Source organism: Cucumis sativus, chromosome 1, assembly GCF_000004075.3.
Source record: "Cucumis sativus cultivar 9930 chromosome 1, Cucumber_9930_V3, whole genome shotgun sequence".
In the NCBI taxonomy this organism is placed as follows: domain Eukaryota; kingdom Viridiplantae; phylum Streptophyta; class Magnoliopsida; order Cucurbitales; family Cucurbitaceae; genus Cucumis; species Cucumis sativus.
Genome location: NC_026655.2, coordinates 4,449,132 through 4,466,384, shown reverse-complemented (window position 1 = coordinate 4,466,384; position 17,253 = coordinate 4,449,132). Strand labels below are relative to the sequence as shown.

At 34.2% G+C, this 17,253-nt stretch overlaps 4 protein-coding genes across 5 annotated transcripts; 3 read left to right on the top strand and 1 right to left on the bottom strand.

The window, feature by feature from the left end:
- Nucleotides 1–1,265: 1,265 nt before the first annotated feature.
- Nucleotides 1,266–4,468, top strand: LOC101218046 (beta-glucosidase 44). Its single transcript, XM_004137446.3, has 11 exons — nt 1,266–1,641; nt 1,744–1,802; nt 2,280–2,355; nt 2,459–2,530; nt 2,629–2,716; nt 2,817–3,069; nt 3,150–3,265; nt 3,360–3,577; nt 3,690–3,721; nt 3,810–3,912; nt 3,991–4,468. Exons 1-11 carry the CDS (start codon nt 1,425–1,427, stop codon nt 4,266–4,268), a joined length of 1,512 nt encoding a protein of 503 aa, XP_004137494.1. The 5' UTR covers nt 1,266–1,424; the 3' UTR covers nt 4,269–4,468.
- Nucleotides 4,469–4,558: 90 nt separating this feature from the next.
- On the bottom strand, nt 4,559–9,825 carry LOC101208542 (exonuclease 1). The gene is made up of 12 exons (XM_004137575.3): nt 9,342–9,825; nt 9,229–9,265; nt 8,957–9,131; nt 8,791–8,869; nt 8,152–8,196; nt 7,825–7,974; nt 7,581–7,695; nt 7,363–7,463; nt 6,671–6,768; nt 6,491–6,583; nt 5,861–6,072; nt 4,559–5,235 (listed from the first exon to the last, which is right to left on the bottom strand). The coding sequence occupies exons 1-12, from the start codon at nt 9,417–9,419 to the stop codon at nt 4,685–4,687; spliced, it is 1,734 nt and encodes a 577-aa protein (XP_004137623.1). The 5' UTR covers nt 9,420–9,825; the 3' UTR covers nt 4,559–4,684.
- A 307-nt stretch (nt 9,826–10,132) lies between these two features.
- LOC101218284 (pre-mRNA-splicing factor SPF27 homolog) lies at nt 10,133–13,990 on the top strand. The gene is made up of 7 exons (XM_004137447.3): nt 10,133–10,526; nt 10,928–11,103; nt 11,614–11,697; nt 12,803–12,872; nt 12,959–13,092; nt 13,175–13,233; nt 13,671–13,990. The coding sequence occupies exons 1-6, from the start codon at nt 10,278–10,280 to the stop codon at nt 13,230–13,232; spliced, it is 771 nt and encodes a 256-aa protein (XP_004137495.1). The 5' UTR covers nt 10,133–10,277; the 3' UTR covers nt 13,233; nt 13,671–13,990.
- A 1,321-nt stretch (nt 13,991–15,311) lies between these two features.
- Nucleotides 15,312–16,851, top strand: LOC101208302 (NAD(P)H-quinone oxidoreductase subunit T, chloroplastic). 2 transcript variants are annotated; one of them, XM_004137574.3, is made up of 2 exons: nt 15,312–15,748; nt 16,375–16,851. In XM_004137574.3, the coding sequence occupies exons 1-2, from the start codon at nt 15,468–15,470 to the stop codon at nt 16,796–16,798; spliced, it is 705 nt and encodes a 234-aa protein (XP_004137622.1). In that variant the 5' UTR covers nt 15,312–15,467; the 3' UTR covers nt 16,799–16,851. The 2 variants fall into 2 exon arrangements, with proteins under 2 accessions (XP_004137622.1, XP_011650709.1); XM_011652407.2 differs by having other exon boundaries at nt 15,464–15,752.
- Nucleotides 16,852–17,253: the final 402 nt, after the last annotated feature.

Sequence of the window (17,253 nt, the reverse complement as noted above, 5' to 3'; positions counted from 1 at the left end):
AGTGCCAAAATGGTTATGACAAGCTCAACTTGATCATTTCTTATTTGTTGGTCGATTCGTAACCTAAGAGTTTGACTTTTCCTTTTACACGTGTTAACCCATTCGCATACCCTTATTTCCCTTAGGACTTGGATTCAATTGTAGACATTGATCCTCACGTAAAGCAACCCTATAACATAAAAATACTATTTAATAATAAATTTAGATTCTAACCTCACACCTTTAGCAATAATTTTTTAATTGTATTAATGTATAGCTTTATTTTTTTTTCATTTCTTAATAGCTATTTTTCTCTCATTGCCTATTAATTTATTAAAATGTCGAATCAAAACAAAAAAATTCATCATAACCTATGAACTTTATAAAGTAAAAAAAAAAAAAAAACACGAGCAATTCTAAAAATTCCAACACAATAATCTTCCAAATCAATTATAATATATATATATATATATAAAAGGTAAGGACAAAAATGATTAAAGAAAGAAATATCAAATGGAAAGATATGTGGAAAAGATGCCTTAAATCATTATTTCTTCTGGACCCCATTTTTGTATGGACACACCATTTTCTTCAACCTTTCATTTTTTTCCATTTCTTCTCTTTTTTATTTATTTACGTTTGCTCTTTTCTTTGTAATATTCAATTTTAATATCAACCAATTATCTTTCCAAAATTTATAAAGTTGGTGGATAGTTTTATTAGTGTAAATTTGGTTTAATTTGTATCGAAGAAATTTTAATTTTAATATTTTATAGTCTATAATTAAGAAGGGTTATTAAAAAATAATAAAAAAAAAACAAACTATTTAAATTTCATTTTAAAAATAACAAAATAAATTAAAATATTGCAAAACTCTGAATTTTATCTTATAGAATTTGTTATAGGTTGCAAATATTTTGTAAAATCTACTATTTTTAAAAAAAAATTCATTTATAGCAAAATTTTGGATTCTAATGTAATAACTTCTATTACTTTCTATAAAAAATTTTGCTATTTTTTTATAATTCTGGTTGAAGGTAAATATTTTGTCCATTATTATTTTTTACAATCATTTAATTGAAAACTAAAAGTTAAAATCATGAAAATCAATTCTATCTTCTTTTTTTTATTATTATTATTATTGCAACCAGTTTTGTAATTTAACTAAAAATGAATAAGATAGGTTAAATTATAAGTTTAGAACTTAATTACACTAATGTGAAATGTCATAATTTCGTTGATCAAACCTTATGGATAATAATTTGTATGAAAGTATAAAAGAGAAATTGGAGAAAGTAATTAGAGAGTTAACAAAATGATATTTTAATTTAATGGTTATTATTTCATCTATAAAAATGGAGAGTCAGTGAAGTGATGCTTTGAGTAAGCTCTCTATCACACCTCCATTGCAAGTTTCCAACTCCCCGTTGAGTGTGGTTTTGAGGATGCGAGTTGCTTTGTTACTACCGGTGGTCTGCATGCTGTGTGCGGCCACCGCAATGCACCTTGAGACCGTCCATTTCGACACCGGCGGACTTAGCCGAGACAGCTTTCCCAAGGGATTCATCTTTGGAACGGCGACGTCGGCGTATCAGGTGGAGGGAATGGCGGATAAGGAAGGGCGTGGCCCCAGCATTTGGGATGTCTTCATCAAAAAGCCTGGTACAATTATCCATGGATTTGATTTTTCTTACTTTGAACTGATTCTGTTTTAGTTTTTAGCTGTTTAACTAATTTGGGAATGTGGTTTTGTTTTGGGAACAGGAATTGTAGCGAACAATGGTACTGGAGAGATCTCGGTGGATCAGTATCATAAATATCCGGTATTCAGTCTTTCATGAGTTTCTATACTTTTTAAAACCATTTAATAAGCACAAATTGGAAAGAACCACCAGTGTTAGTTGCCATTATAGGCCTTTGTACTTTCAACCATTCAACTTTTATCATTTGGAAGTTCAATTTCTATAACGGATAAGTTTGAAGAATCAAATTTGAACCATTTGAGCGTGTTATTGCAACTATAGTTTTGGCAATTTGTCCAAAGAAGTTAACTATTTATGATTTATGTCGGTGGTTTACTCATCATAATGCTTTATTTCTTAACCAAATTTCAAAGGCAAAAGGCAAGTTTTTAAAAACTATACTTTTTGTTTTTTTTTTTTTTTAGATTTCAAAATTTCGGTGGCTAAACTTGAAGTTTATAAATTGACAAAAAAAATTATGAGTTTGGGATTTCTTCATACAAAATTGGACCTAAATATATTATCGATGAGATCTTTAATGGCTTTTTAATGTAACAGCAAGACATTGACATCATGGCCAAGCTAAATTTTGATGCATACCGCTTCTCAATTTCATGGTCCAGAATCTTCCCAAGTAATTGATTGAAGCACTGCCATTATTATAATGTTAAGGTGTGAAGTTTTTACTTTTTACTTTTTACTTTTTCATTAATTTTCAAGTGTGTTGTTAATGTTAGATGGAAGAGGGAAAGTGAATTGGAAGGGAGTTGCATACTACAATAAGTTGATTAACTATTTACTCAAAAGAGGTGAGAACAAGCAGAAGGTTTACCAAACATTATTAAGTTTTCACCTTTTGATTGACCAAACACTGTAATAACACTTGATTTGATTCATTGTTTTGTAGGCATAACTCCTTATGCTAATTTGTATCACTATGATCTTCCTCAAGCCTTGGAAGAAGAGTATAAAGGCCTATTGAGTGACAGAGTAGTGTAAGAATTTTACTTTTCCTGTAGTAGTTTGGTTATTGGTAACGGTATAGATGGTTTGAATTGGAGTTTGAATGTTAAATGTGGTTTTGGTTTTTTGTAGGAAGGATTTTGCAGATTATGCAGAATTTTGTTTCAAAACGTTTGGGGATAGAGTTAAGAATTGGATGACGTTTAACGAACCAAGAGTCGTGGCAGCTCTAGGATATGATAATGGTTTTTTTGCTCCTGGGAGGTGTTCTAAAGCATACGGAAATTGCACGGCTGGAAATTCGGGGACCGAACCTTATATTGCTGCCCATCATTTGATTCTTTCTCATGCAGCTGCTGTTCAACGATATCGTCAGAAGTATCAAGTTAGTTTAGACAATTTTACACATACATAAGACATGAAAAAGTCTCTTTAGGATTTCTCATTGGGATTTTGCTGGTTTAGGAAAAACAAAAGGGAAGAATTGGTATTCTTTTGGATTTCGTTTGGTACGAACCTCTTACTCGTTCAAAGGCTGACAACTATGCTGCTCAAAGGGCAAGAGATTTCCACATTGGATGGTAAAAGTTCAACACCCTTGATGCTTATCCATTTTCATATCCATTTCTTTCATACTAAAATGTTCGTTCGCGTGAATGTTTCGGATTCGCTTAGGTTTCTTCATCCTATTGTATATGGTGAGTATCCTAGAACAGTTCAAAATATCGTGGGTAACAGGCTGCCTAAGTTCACAAAGGAGGAAGTCAAAATGGTGAAAGGCTCGATAGACTTAGTCGGGATAAACCAATACACGACTTACTACATGTATGATCCGCATCAACGAAAAGCTAAAGTGCCTGGCTACCAACAAGACTGGAATGCAGGATTTGCCTGTGAGCTAGCTATCTTTCACATGTCCTTTTAAGAAATTGAAATGAAAATGTTTCAACTTTTGTTTGTCCTTTTAAGCCTTCTACTGACCCAAGCTTGACAATAACTATGCAGATGAGAAGAATGGAGTTCCTATTGGCCCAAGGGTACTTTCACTTCTTCGTGTTCTTAGTTATATTAGCAAATAAGAGTTGTCTGCTTTATCCTGAAAGTTATGATTTCAATCATTTACAGGCTCATTCTTATTGGCTATACAATGTCCCATGGGGAATGTACAAAGCATTAATGTATGTGAAAAAGTACTATGGGAACCCAACTGTCATTCTATCAGAAAATGGTAATCAACAATCTATTGAGATCAAAGAAATAGTAGTTCAATATTTGTGTTAACTTTAAAAGGAAATTGGATTTGCAGGCATGGATGACCCAGGTAATGTCACTCTTCCAAAGGGACTACATGATACTACTAGAATCAACTTCTACAAAGGCTATCTGACACAACTCAAGAAGGCAGTTGACGATGGAGCTAACGTTATTGGATATTTTGCTTGGTCCTTGCTTGACAACTTCGAATGGAGGTTGGGGTACACGTCAAGATTTGGCATTGTCTATGTAGATTATAGTAATCTTAAGAGGTATCCAAAGATGTCTGCATATTGGTTCAAGCAACTACTTGAAAGAAAGAAGAAATGAGGAGCTTCAGTCTCCACTTTTCTTAGTTTCTACCATGTATTTGGCCCCTAGAAAGCTTTAGTTCTTCATGAGCTGTAATATTGTATCCATCTATTTCCTTGCCATTGTAATCTTCTGGTAAAAATGGACGAGTTCCAATCTGAGGTGATGTCTAAGTTTGCCACCTTAAGGAATAAAATTAGTTAACTTTTCATAAGAAATATCAATTCTAACAATCCAAACCAACTACGTATCTAGTTGTAATATCAAGATAATTTCAACAGCTTTCCTGGCCTTCCCCATTCAGCTGATTTGGATCAAAACAAGACTGCCTTCTTATCATCAATACCATTAAATATTGAAACGGCTATTTAAGAAGATTGCATCGGTCAATCCATGCAGAAAAATTACACTCTAGAGAAGTACAGAATGGATTGTCAAGACAGAAATTTACATGATAATACTCTAGAGAAGAAGTTCAATATACTATTCTTTGGAATCCCTGAACTATTACTCTTTCCCTTGTTCTCCTTGCCTACAACTCTTTTTCTACCTATAGCACTGCTTGCCTTTGAGTTTACGCTTTTTTGGGATTCTGGTGGCAGTTCTAACAGCACCAAATCCTCTTCTTGGGTCACCCCTGATATATGCTCAATAGCATTGTCCTTTTGGTCAGTAAGAGCTTCGTTTAGTTTTCTTTTATTAGAAGATTTTGATATTAAGTTATCTGAAGTGGCGCTCGATAATAAGGCACATTCATCCTCACTTACGACTGAAACTTCTTCATCAACCCTTTGCGTTGGTTCCAAGGGCAATTCATCAACTTTCCTTCTCTTGAATGGATTGTTATCCGGAGTCTTTATTGATTTGTAGTTAAGAACAGGCTTGACTTCATTTGTTCTTGGAACACTCGACGGTGTAATTAGCTTCTCAAGTGCAAAGTCTTCTTTAGACTTCTTATAGCCTGCTACAGGTTTAATTTTCTTATCTGTCATAAAATGATGAAGATGATTAGTTATTGAACATTCTCAATATAGTTCATTCCACAATTCGATATATCATAAAATTAACTATAATAAAGTATTTGTATTTGTTTTGGTTAAGAATATATTTTGAAAATTACATTCAAAGAATAACTTAACATACTATCAAAACATTAGTTTTTGAAGGAGCTTCGTGTCATTCAACTTATTGGAATTTGAGTTAATTTTCAAAACCAGTTTAAAATTATATTAAAAAGACCACATATACCACAACCTTCACTCAAACGTTCTAAATATAGACTTCTTCAATTGAGTTACGGTGGGAATCCATCAAGGTATTTCTAATGTATTCTAGTAACCTTAAGGGCGTTTATAGATAACTAGATGCATCTACCAAGTCAAGTTTGCAAGTAACAATGTTTCCTACTAACCACAGAAATGCGAACTTTGCTGTTTTAAAGTTCTTTGGCCGACTCATGTCTGTGCTAGTTTCTATTTTCTTTGCTTTTATCGGGAATCAAGAATTAAAAAATATAAAAATTATAAAAGAAATATCATATTATTGAAATTGAAAGGAAACTTAAGCTTGAACCAGGAATAAGTATCTTCAAGTTGTACCAGAAAACTAACCTGGGATATGTCTTTCTCTGTCCTTACCAACGACCATAAAACAGCTCTCCTCCTCAGATACCTCAGCTTTCTCCGTCCTTGGAAGTATTTCTTTATTCTTTATTATAAGGTCTTGGTTACATTCTTCACTCGAGAAATAGTTAAAGGCCTCCATAGTTACGGGGTTTAACCTTCCTTCGGCTATTGAAACAGCTATTGAAGGAGGCATATCTCTATTTCCATCATAATTGGTTAAAGAAAAATAATAACAAAAAAAAATGGTTCCTGACTAGTTACTAAAAAAAGCATATATTTTACGCCCTCCAACAAAATCCACCAAGAATTGGTCATTAACTCATCCTCCGTCCCAGGTTCCTTGATATTAATCACAGTACCAATAACCAAAGTAGCTTTAATGAAGAATTGTATCGATGTGCAGGGGCATTGATCAAACAAGGCACAAAGCCAGACATGATAATATCAGATAAATTAATACAGAATCGTTAGACGAAGGTTGGCCCTTTAACTTCAGGAGTCTCTCACTCTACTTCTAATGCTTATATTGATATGTACTCGTGTGGGAATAAAGATGACAGTTCCCAAGAAAATACGAACTCAAGCAGGTAAAAATGGTTATTGGATAAAGGATACGGTCCCAAAAAATCAATTTCTTCACCTAGGACCTGCAGAAGCTCTAGGGGAAGCGGTTTCATGGGTATAAGCTTCCTCGTTTCAGCATCATAACTGCATGGAACTAAAACAAGTCATTGGATGAATACATTATGGAATTAGTGGTTAATGCTAAATCACATTTTCATTGTACACACACACATTTTTGCATGCTGAAAGACTGCCATAGCTTGTCTGAAAAGTTTGAAGTAATCTTCAGGCATTTGTTCCTTTTTCTGAAGCTTCAAAGCAGAGAGAGCCTGAAAGAGATGCCAATTAAAACCAGCTTTAGATGATTGCTCTCAAACGTTGTTTATGAAGTCAAAACCTGAGATGGCTTAAAAGTAAATAGCCACACAAGTGATATTTAAGTTTTGCAGTGGCGATAAAATGAATGAATGAATTATATAACGATATGTCAATTGAACTATCCAAGAGAAAGGTAGCTGAAGTGTAAGAGAGTATCCAGTTATCAAATTTTAAAAGCTTGAGCTCTAGAATAGGAGAAATTTACTGCAGCTGAAGGCCCGAATCTATTGCTGAGAATGTAAAGAAAACCGTGAGATGAATCTTACTGCTCAATGGTAACCATGCACTTGCTGTCACATAAAAGAATATTTCCTTGTCCGTAGAAAAGGAAGATATGACTTGGCACACGTTGGATGGTTTTAGGCACAAACATCTCAAATGTCCCTTTTTTCTTTTTTCCAAGGGGATGTAGATTGTTATTATTTCTTTTTGGATAAAAGAGTGTAGAAAATTTCTTGAACGCCTCTATAGGTTTAAAGTTTAGGGTTTAGGGTTATGATCAATCATTAAAAATTTTGGATGCAAGAGAAAACAGATGTGCTTACACGTTCCAGATTCCGATACTTGGAGACCAATGCGTAAGCCCTTGCGATGCCGATTCCAGGAACTGAAGGAAGAAAGTCACAGCCAGCTAAGACACACATGCCTGTAGAAAACAGAAACAGAAGTCAGTTTGCTTCGGTGCAAGTAATGTTGATTGCAATAAAAATTGTTCACGTTCAATTGCAAGGAAAATATGGGGGACGGGGGACTAGGAGTTCACCTGTGAGCAATTCCTTGTCAAAATCTTTGAAGGAAGGTGTACAGCCTGCAGAGTCAAAAATCTTATCTAGCATCATCTCTTCACCATTGCCATATCGGTCCATCTTAAAGATTGTCTGCAAAGCAATCCCAATCAACACAAAGAAAGGCTTGACACTTTCGTGCAACAAATAGTTCAAACAAAGGCAGCATGAGAGCACTGGACCTCCATTTGCATCAAATCAAAGCATTGTGCAAGTTCTTACAGCTTTACAACCATATGCAATCATGTCACTATCCTCTGTGATCACAGCCGCAATTCCTCCGTTTAGTGTTCCAAGGCTGGAAAGATATGCCAACTGTGCATCAGCCTCATAAGGGGCTACCACAAATTCGATGTCGTGTTCTCTAAGAAGCTAGAATGATGAACAACTGAAACAGTTAATGTAGGAGAAAAGTAGAAACACTCTGTTGATGCAGTGTGATCACAACTAGCATACCGAAGTTCAGATATTTATCAAGAAACTCTGTTTTAAAAAATGGTAAATGTGAATACAATGTATTTGTATTTGTATTATGTGAAAAGCACTTGCCTTTATTAGTTGATTTGCTATGGATGGAGTAATGTTCACTGCTCGCTACCAAAAAAAAAAAAGACAACGTGAAATTAGACATGAATACAAACTATAATAAAAAGCATCTAAAATTCACATTAGATTGCTTGTGAACGAATAAAAGGGAGTATTTTGCAAAGTGAGAGGCAATGGAGATTGCTTAAACTTTTTTTTTTTTTTCACATTACATTACTCATACCTCCACTAATTTCACAAGACAACTTGTTGAATCCTACCCACTAGAATGTCAAGGCAAGTTATAGAATATTAAATCTTAGATAGGTAGCCAACATCACCATGGATTTAACTCATTCTCTATAACTCCTTGTTAACTAGGCTCTTGTTAACTACTAGCCAATTTAAACTTTGATAGTCAGGTGGCTTCATATTTTTTTTAATGAGAACCCAAATACACTAGTAACAACATATTCAACTCCTTAACAGCAATATACTTTGTCATTGATGCAGTGAGTGAGTTTGAGCCGAGCTTATTAGTGAATAAATTATACTTCAAATGTAAAACTTTTAGCTCCCACATCTGAAAGATACTCCCAGTTTTGAAAGCTGAATGTAAATAGTATAACCGTAAAAGTATAGCATCTATAGAATGTCAAAAACCTGGAAAAGCTCAGAGGCAGCATTAACATTCCCTTCTTTCAGCTTCTCCATCGCTAATTCCCTGTTTTTCTCTTTTTTTCTGGGAAGGCCATATACACCCATTTTTACAACAAGCTAAACTACAAAATTTCAAAAGAGAATAATACTATAAACAGTGAGAACATACCTGTGCCTTTCTTGGTGAGTGACTGCCTTACACGGAATATTCCCGCCGTCGAAAACAACAACTGGGACTATCTCATAGTGACGAAGCAGATTGATTCTATGCATACAGTAGTCTATATATCGCCATTTCTTATCACTATTAGAGTTAAGACAAATCTCCATACTACAAGAATAAGCTGTTACAAAAGCAGTGTTAATAAAATGGATAACAACCCCCCCTCCCAAACATCACAAAAAGAACACATTGCAATAATGAAGAAGCAGAAACGTTACCTCCTCTGTGGAGCCAGCTATACGCGTCGATACCCACCTGCAAAAAAAGCTCGGTTCAAGAATCAATGAATCAAGTAAACTAAACAACCAAATAGAAACACGGGATACATTACACGTTCGCCCGCGTATTTCTTGATGTGAATGGGCTCAATGTAGGGCTTCATAAACCTGAGGAGGTCTTTTATCCCCATTTCACTAGAACAAAACACCGACGATTTTCAAAGAGAAGTCCAAGGGTTTTGGGGGTTTTAACTTAGTTTTTCCCCTTCTTTTGAACCTCAAACGTTGTGGCACTGATGAAAAGCTCAAAGCATCGATAATGGCGGGAGGGAAAGCAAATGTGGAAGCAGAGACAGGGGTAGAGCAAGCATAATAGAGCAAATGCAATTAATGCGAATGGCCACAAAAGAAAACAAAAAGGAAGGGAAATCGTTTTCGAGTGTTTCGTAATATTGTGATCGGAGTAAGGACAATAGGGTCAAATGGCTTGAAATAGTTTTACCGCGAAAGGTGTTTTAAATGGCCGGAAGCGCGCTCGGTGCTTCATCCGCGCGCTTCCGATTTTTGCGTTTGTTTTTTCACATCGTTTCCTCATTTATCGGATAAACCATACGAACTTAACCCTAAATTTGGTGAGTTGTGTCCATGATATCATTATTAAATCAAAAGTATGTTTAAACTTTAATAAATATACTACATATATATTAGGAGAATTGTTTATTATTAAATTTTAAATTTTACCGTTTTGATATTTCAACAATGAAAAAATAGTAAAATAAATTAAAACATTTAAATTTTTTTATTATATATATTATAAATATTTGGTAAAATTTACTATTTTTTATATTTTTAGAATATAAACTCTATAGTTTTTTTTATTGACTATAATGTTAATTTCATAAAGTTTTGAGGCCCAAACGTGTTAAAATTAAAGAGAGAAGAAAACTGAACAAAATTCGACGCGGGCGGCCGCGGAATCTTCGTCTTCTCGCACTCTGAGCTTTCAGTAAATCCGAAACTCAAAACCTCTGTTGTTCGTGGTGGCGACAATGGCTGCTAACAACAATAATGGGGATATCCTAATGCTCGAAGCTCCACCGCAGCCATCTCAACCAGCTTGGCGCGTTTCTGCAGATGCGGAGGTTATCGACGCTTTGCCCTACATCGACGACGACTATGCCGACCCAAGGGTCAAAGCAGAGGTTGATCGCTTGGTCGAGGAAGAGATGCGGCGTAGCTCCAAGCGACCCGCCGACTTTCTCAAAGACTTACCTCCTCTTCCTAAGTTCAAATTCGAGGTAGTTTCACTTGCCATTTCCTTTTACCTCGGAGTTCTCTCTAGGTTACGCTTGATTTCATAGGCTATTGTGCCTGAAAGAACTTACTTCTTTTCCGCTGGGTATATTTGCTAGAAAGTTACTAATTGATGAGTTTGGAAGTGTTTAGAAGCTTCATCTGCTGTTTCTGTTTTCGTTTATCGAAAACGAGCTAAAGAAATTGAAATCAAAATTAACTGATTGACAAGAACATAGATATTGGCATATTGCTTATTCGAAAGTCACCGTGTGTCATCCAATGACTATGGGACGTGCCACTCTACATTAGTTCTTTAACCTTTACGTTTGATTGATCACGAGAATATTTAAAAATGTGATAATATTAGCGATAATCTATTCAACTGAACGAAGTTTGAACTCAGGATCATCCGATGCTTGCTAGGGAGTATGAGCGTGTAAGAGCTGGGAGGCCTCCAGTCCCTCTTGACGTTGCAAGATATAAATTAGAGACACCACCTCCAAATAAAAAGAATGACGAAACTGCTTGGAAGCAGACACTTCAGAAAGCTCAATGCTTACTCCGTCATCAAGTGCTGAGGTGAAGTGTTGATACATTTTGATTGTGTTCTATTATAGGCATTTAAGATTTGTCTTTTGCCCAACTTAATTTTATGGAGATCAGTAGAGTCGACTACTTGAACGCATACAGCTCTTCTAATATCTGCAATCCCGAGTCAATATCTTCATGGGTGTTCTTAAGTTATTAAATTTATGGTTTATACTGGGCCCAAAACACCGTTGTGATAGCCAGCTCTGAGTACTTAATGTTACTGACCCTGGAAATCACTTTGCTGCATGTAACTCTTTCCCGTTGGTCATATTTATGTCCATTTTCTTGGTTGCAGTGGGTTTCTTATATCTAGTTTGTGTACATTTGGGCCATGCTTATGAGAGGTGTGATGTGATTTATACAGTTTTGGTAAGAAAAAGCAAAATACTGAAGATTATGCGTCCAAACCCTGAAAAGAAACATTAGAGAGGTCTTGATGATTCATTACGAAATAATAAGGAACCTAACCACTGGCGGTGCATTTTTGTCATACTGTAGGCTGGAAAATTTGGATCTGATGTCAAAATATGGCCCTGATATCTGGAAGCAGCACAACAAACAGCTGGAAGCACTTCTATCAAGGTTTGTTATTATTATTTTTTTATGTCATGTTTTATGCGTGCTACTAATTATGTTTTTATTGAATCAAATGTAGCTCCTAATCAATCCTTTGCTTTCTAACATCCTATAGAGTAAATTGTTCCATTACTTGCAAGAAAAAAGAATTTCAAATGGAGAAATAGTTGTTTTACATCATATTTGTGCATCTCCCTTTCTTTAATGTACTGCTAGTTGGTTTTTTTAGTTTTTATATTCATTATTATTCGTTTTTATAATTAGTACCCAAACTTCTATCACGAAAAATTGAAAGAACACAAGGACATAAAAGAAAAAGAAGAAACTAACAAAGGAAGAGACAATCTAAGAAAGGGCCTCCAACCAAGCAAAACATAACCTAACAGGTAGCTACATAACGATTTTGCCATCGGTGAAGGTATACGGTATATGATTCTCTGTCTGAACTGAATTGACTCATTAATGAAGCTATACAGTCTCCAATACTCAGCAGACATGAACCATCCACGTAAAGTTGGTCCTGCCTATGGCTCTTTCTTTCTGCATTTATGTTTGCAGACTAGGGTTCAAATTTGAGAAGGGTTAGCATTTCACATCATTTAAGGACGTAAAGCCTGTTGATTTGGTACTTGGAAAAACATATTTTACAGTTGATGCATTGTTGACAATTCTTTGGTGGTTTCTAATTTTCTTTATAGTCATGCCAACCAACCTATGTACACACAGATTGGGATAGGTGCTGATCTAGGGCGGTTTCATAGATTTACTTACAAACTATGAATCAATCCTCTTAATTGTATAAAACGGGATACACAAGAACTTAATGTTTGGAATCTTCGTGGTCTAATAATAATACGATTCTGTGTTTAAATATTATCCATGGTGGATTCCAACATCCACTTGTATGGGCATGTTATCTGAGGCAAGGACTGTTGCTATGAAAACTGAAAACTATTGCATCACAGGCATTAGTTTTATGGAACACTTGGCCACATTTTATCTGTCGTTTCTGAGTGAAATGAACATGAAAGTACCGAGTGCATCTGTTATCTGATCAAAAGTGACCATATATAATTGTTACTTATATTGCCACAATGTTGATTGTTATCAGAATGCAAAAATTAGCTCAGGAACAGAATGAGAAGATTGAAAAAGTGAACCGTGAAAGGAAATTCCATCAAGTAAGTAGCATCCTTGTAATTCATAATACAGTAGGGCAGAGACCAATTCTTTGAAATACTTGGTTGATTAATTATGCAATGCCCAGCAAAACGCTGCATATGAGCTTCATGCTCTATCCACGCAATGGAAGGAGCTTTGTGAGAAAAATATGGAAATCCAAGTGGCATGCTTTCAATTAGAGGGTCAAATACAGGAATTGAGGAGAGAGGCAGCAGAAAAGTAATATTACCCTTTCAATTTGATCTATTTTTATTACTCATGTGTTTTCATATTTACAACTGAGCTGAGATTAACGATTCAGGGGCTGGAATTTGGAAGTCAATGTAGAAAATGGTTCTGTTTCCCTTCCAGTATCATAAGGTATGCTTTAGATGTCGTCTCTTGTTCTTAATATCTGACGTTTAACCCAAAGTTCACTTCCATTTCACCTTCGTATATTAGAATTTCTAACTTAACACTATTTGTACAATATTTTCCTTTCTACTGTTAATTTCTTTTCAATATCTCGTATTAAATGAGATATCTGTCATGTGTTACCATACCCCTCTTCACATTAGTTTAGCAATCTCAGGGCATAAATTGGGACTAATTCTATTCTACCATTAATATACTCATATATTTCCTCGTACAACATATGAGTTAATAACTTAATACTATAATTCAATCTAAATTTGTCAAGTTCGTAAAGGAGAAAGCTAAGTTTAGTGATGGCGGAAACTTTTAACCTTTACAGTATTGTATCATGTTAATTATACTGGTATATTATGACATGTTTTTTTGTCATCTCAATGAAAAAGGGGAGCGTCCTAACCATGGTTTTTGCTACTCAAAAGTAAAGACCCCCAACGTCTTTTGTTGCCGTTATGGTATGCCTACATGGAAGATGAGTTAGATTTCTGCTTATTATAAGAGGTTGGTTGCTTTTCTTGGCCTCCAAAGTTTGTGTCATTTTCAAATTTTATATTGAATTGATTTGTATCTGTACCTTCAGTGAAGTAATTTGAAAACACCTACTTCTGCTAACCGTGTTACTTGGTTACTCTCTGACTTGAATATAGATTATTGTGTAAAAATTGTTTAACCCAGACTATCTATCAAATGGTTGATATTTGATTAATTATTCCGAAATAAACCACTAGACAGATTTAATTTAGAGAGATTTATTTACGACCTTCTGTTCTATAGGTTGTACTCCTTGAGTTCTAAGGAAGCTAGAGAGATTTCTTTTGCTGGGGCAAATGGCAGTGGATATTTTAGCCAAGTCTAAACATTTTTTTTTCACTTGGACTGATATTGATGATCATTTTTTCAAACTTAAAGAAATCCAATCAATCGATAAGTATGGTTCGAATTGATTCTAGATATAGCAGATAAAATGTGGCTTCTTAATGTTAAAACCAGCTGTTCAATCCGGATTTGTGCTGTTAAGACTTTTAAAATAATGTCTATAAGTGTTGTGTGTGTATAGCTTTGCGTATTACGTCTAAAGTACTTTGATGCTTAAGATAGTACATAGCTTGTCTACTTAAGTAGCGAATACTATTTCCACTATTAGTGTGTCGCGTATTGTATGGTGCACATGTTAGTGAAGTGCGACAAGGAAAATGCCACCGTTGCGCTCAATAGGCAATCTTACACTTTGACTTGGCCTAATTATCTAATGCTTTTCATTGTCAATTTTGTCTTAGCTGTGGGTTGGAAGGACGTTGTTGCTTTGCATAGTTATTGAGCACTAGAATTGATTGAATAGAACATAGTTCAATTCTTTGAGTATAATGTAAGTCGAACCATATAGCTCAAATTCTAAATTTAATGCAATATAATTTGAATCATGTATATTTGTTAGGTTTTGAAGAATATTTGGCTAATAATTGAACCATGCATTTCACTATTCAGCCATACTTTTTTTTTCTTTTCGAATGTAAAAGGGATATACTAAAAAAAGGTTATGAAATAAAATAATAATAATAATAAAACGTTAAAAATTTGTTAATATACATCATTTTATTAAACTTATTTTTAAAAAAATTTGTTTGAAATGTTTTCTTAAAAATTGATTGTTTTGAAAAGTTAAAAATATCCCGAACTTTTTTAAAATATTTTTTAAAAAAATTAAACACTTTAAAATTAATTCAAACCTTTACAATAATAAAATTAATTTAAACCTTTACAATAAATTTTTGGAAAAACTGTCCACTTTACTCTTTATTGTAAAAGTAGTAAAATTGGACGACAAATTTAGATAATTGTGCCTTTTAACCATCTTAATTTCTAATAAGTAGTCGTCCAAATACCACAATACAGTAGCTAAACATTTTATTATTTTTTTTAACTATGTTAGAATCATTCTATGATGTAATTCAGTTTGCCTGAGATTTAATATCTCAGGAGTTTTTTTAAATAATGTATAAGTTGCCTTTATAAATATTAAAAGAATGAAGAAGCACAAGAAAACAATTTACTAATAGGTCAAGGGGGAATGAAAGGCTAGAAAGATGTAGCTTTGAAGTGTGAGTATTCATTCTCATCCACACAAAGCAGTGGTAATGGTTTTGATTTAACTCTCTTCTTCCCCTTCCATTCCATTCCTTTCCATGGCTTCTCCTCCATTTCCCAATTCTCTCCTCTTTCACAAAACCTTCCATTCCTCTGCTCCCACATTTCGTACATGGCGCGTCTATGCAGCTCAAGCTCCCAACAACGACCGCCGACGACCTCCACCGGGGGTCGACACAAGAATTCATTGGCAAAACGAGGAAGAAGGATGGATTGGACGCAAGAAAAAGGAGAGTAATGATCAAAACAATGTCAGTAATAACATGTTGGGTCCAAGTTTGGCAGACTTGCTCAACAACTCTTCTGATTCTCACTACCAGTAAGTGAGTAAAGGTTTTTTCCTTGCTTAATTAGGTTAGTCTTATTGTATATTCTTCAATCTCATGTAGGAGTGTCCAAAAAATACAAACAAATCCAGCTCACTCAATGCATATAGTTTCGGTAGGGTTACCGGCTCGAGCAGGATTCAAATAAATGAAGATTTTATAGATTAAGTTGGTATATATGCATCATCTAAACTAATCCAAACCAACCCAAACTTAGTATTAAGCTTATAAGTACGTTTTTCCTCCTATGATAGAATTATATTTAAACCTTTTTTTTGACAAATTATTCTCCAAATACATCTAAAAATCATCTTGCAACCGTTTAAAAAGAAAATTGTTTGTAATATAAATTGAAATAGAGTTGTTAATCTTAATTCAATATATGAAAATAATTAAATAAAAATTAATAAGTGAAAAGAGTATCTCAATCCAGTCCAAACCAAACTTTCACGGTTGGATTGGGTTCTATTCATAATTTAATAAGAGTTATTCGGTGCGAAGAAATTTACATCCAACAATTGAATTAGGTCTAAAAAATGTTTCAATCCACGAATACTATCGATTTTCATAAATTATACAAAGATATAATAGTGTGTTCTTATGTGTAATATACGTGAAGGTTCTTAGGAGTAGATGCAGAGGCAGAGGTAGAAGAGATAAAAAGTGCGTATAGAAGATTATCGAAAGAGTATCATCCGGACACGACCTCTCTCCCTCTAAAAGTTGCGTCGGAGAAATTCATGAAACTAAAACAAGTGTATGAGGTACTAAGCAACGAAGAAAGTCGAAAGTTCTACGACTGGACGCTTGCACAAGAAGAGGCGAGTCGTCAAGCGGACAAATTGAGGATGAAGTTAGAAGATCCTTACGAACAAGAATTGCAAAATTGGGTATCAACTCCAGACATGGTGGATAGGCTTGGAGGAAGAAACTTGGAGTTGAGTGATCAAGCCTCCACTGCTCTTACTTTAGATATCTTTATCATTCTCTTTGCTATAGCTTGCATTGTTTATGTCTTGCTTTTCAAAGAACCATATTATTGATATATTACATACATACAAATTCCTAAAAATATAACAAAATTTTATATTCTACATCCGTCGTATAAGATTTTGCTTTCATTTTATAAATGTTTTCGTTTATTTTACTATATTTGAAAATATTTCTATACCATTCAATTCCTTTCCGTTCGAAATCAAAATCAATGGTATATTTACCATTGTTCCATCAAGTGTTGCGTGATCATCGTTTGAGATTGGTCGTACATGTGCTGAAATAAATTGTGTTAAATAATTTATGGTAATTTTAAAAATAATAATTAATTATCTACTAATATTTTTAAAAAATTACAAATATAATAAAATTTACGATAACAAAATTATAAATAGACTCTTATGTCAGACCATTATAAACCTGCAACTGATAGACTTCTATCAACACATTTTGCTATATTTCTAAACTTTTTAAAATGTTATTACATACTTAATTATTTAGAATT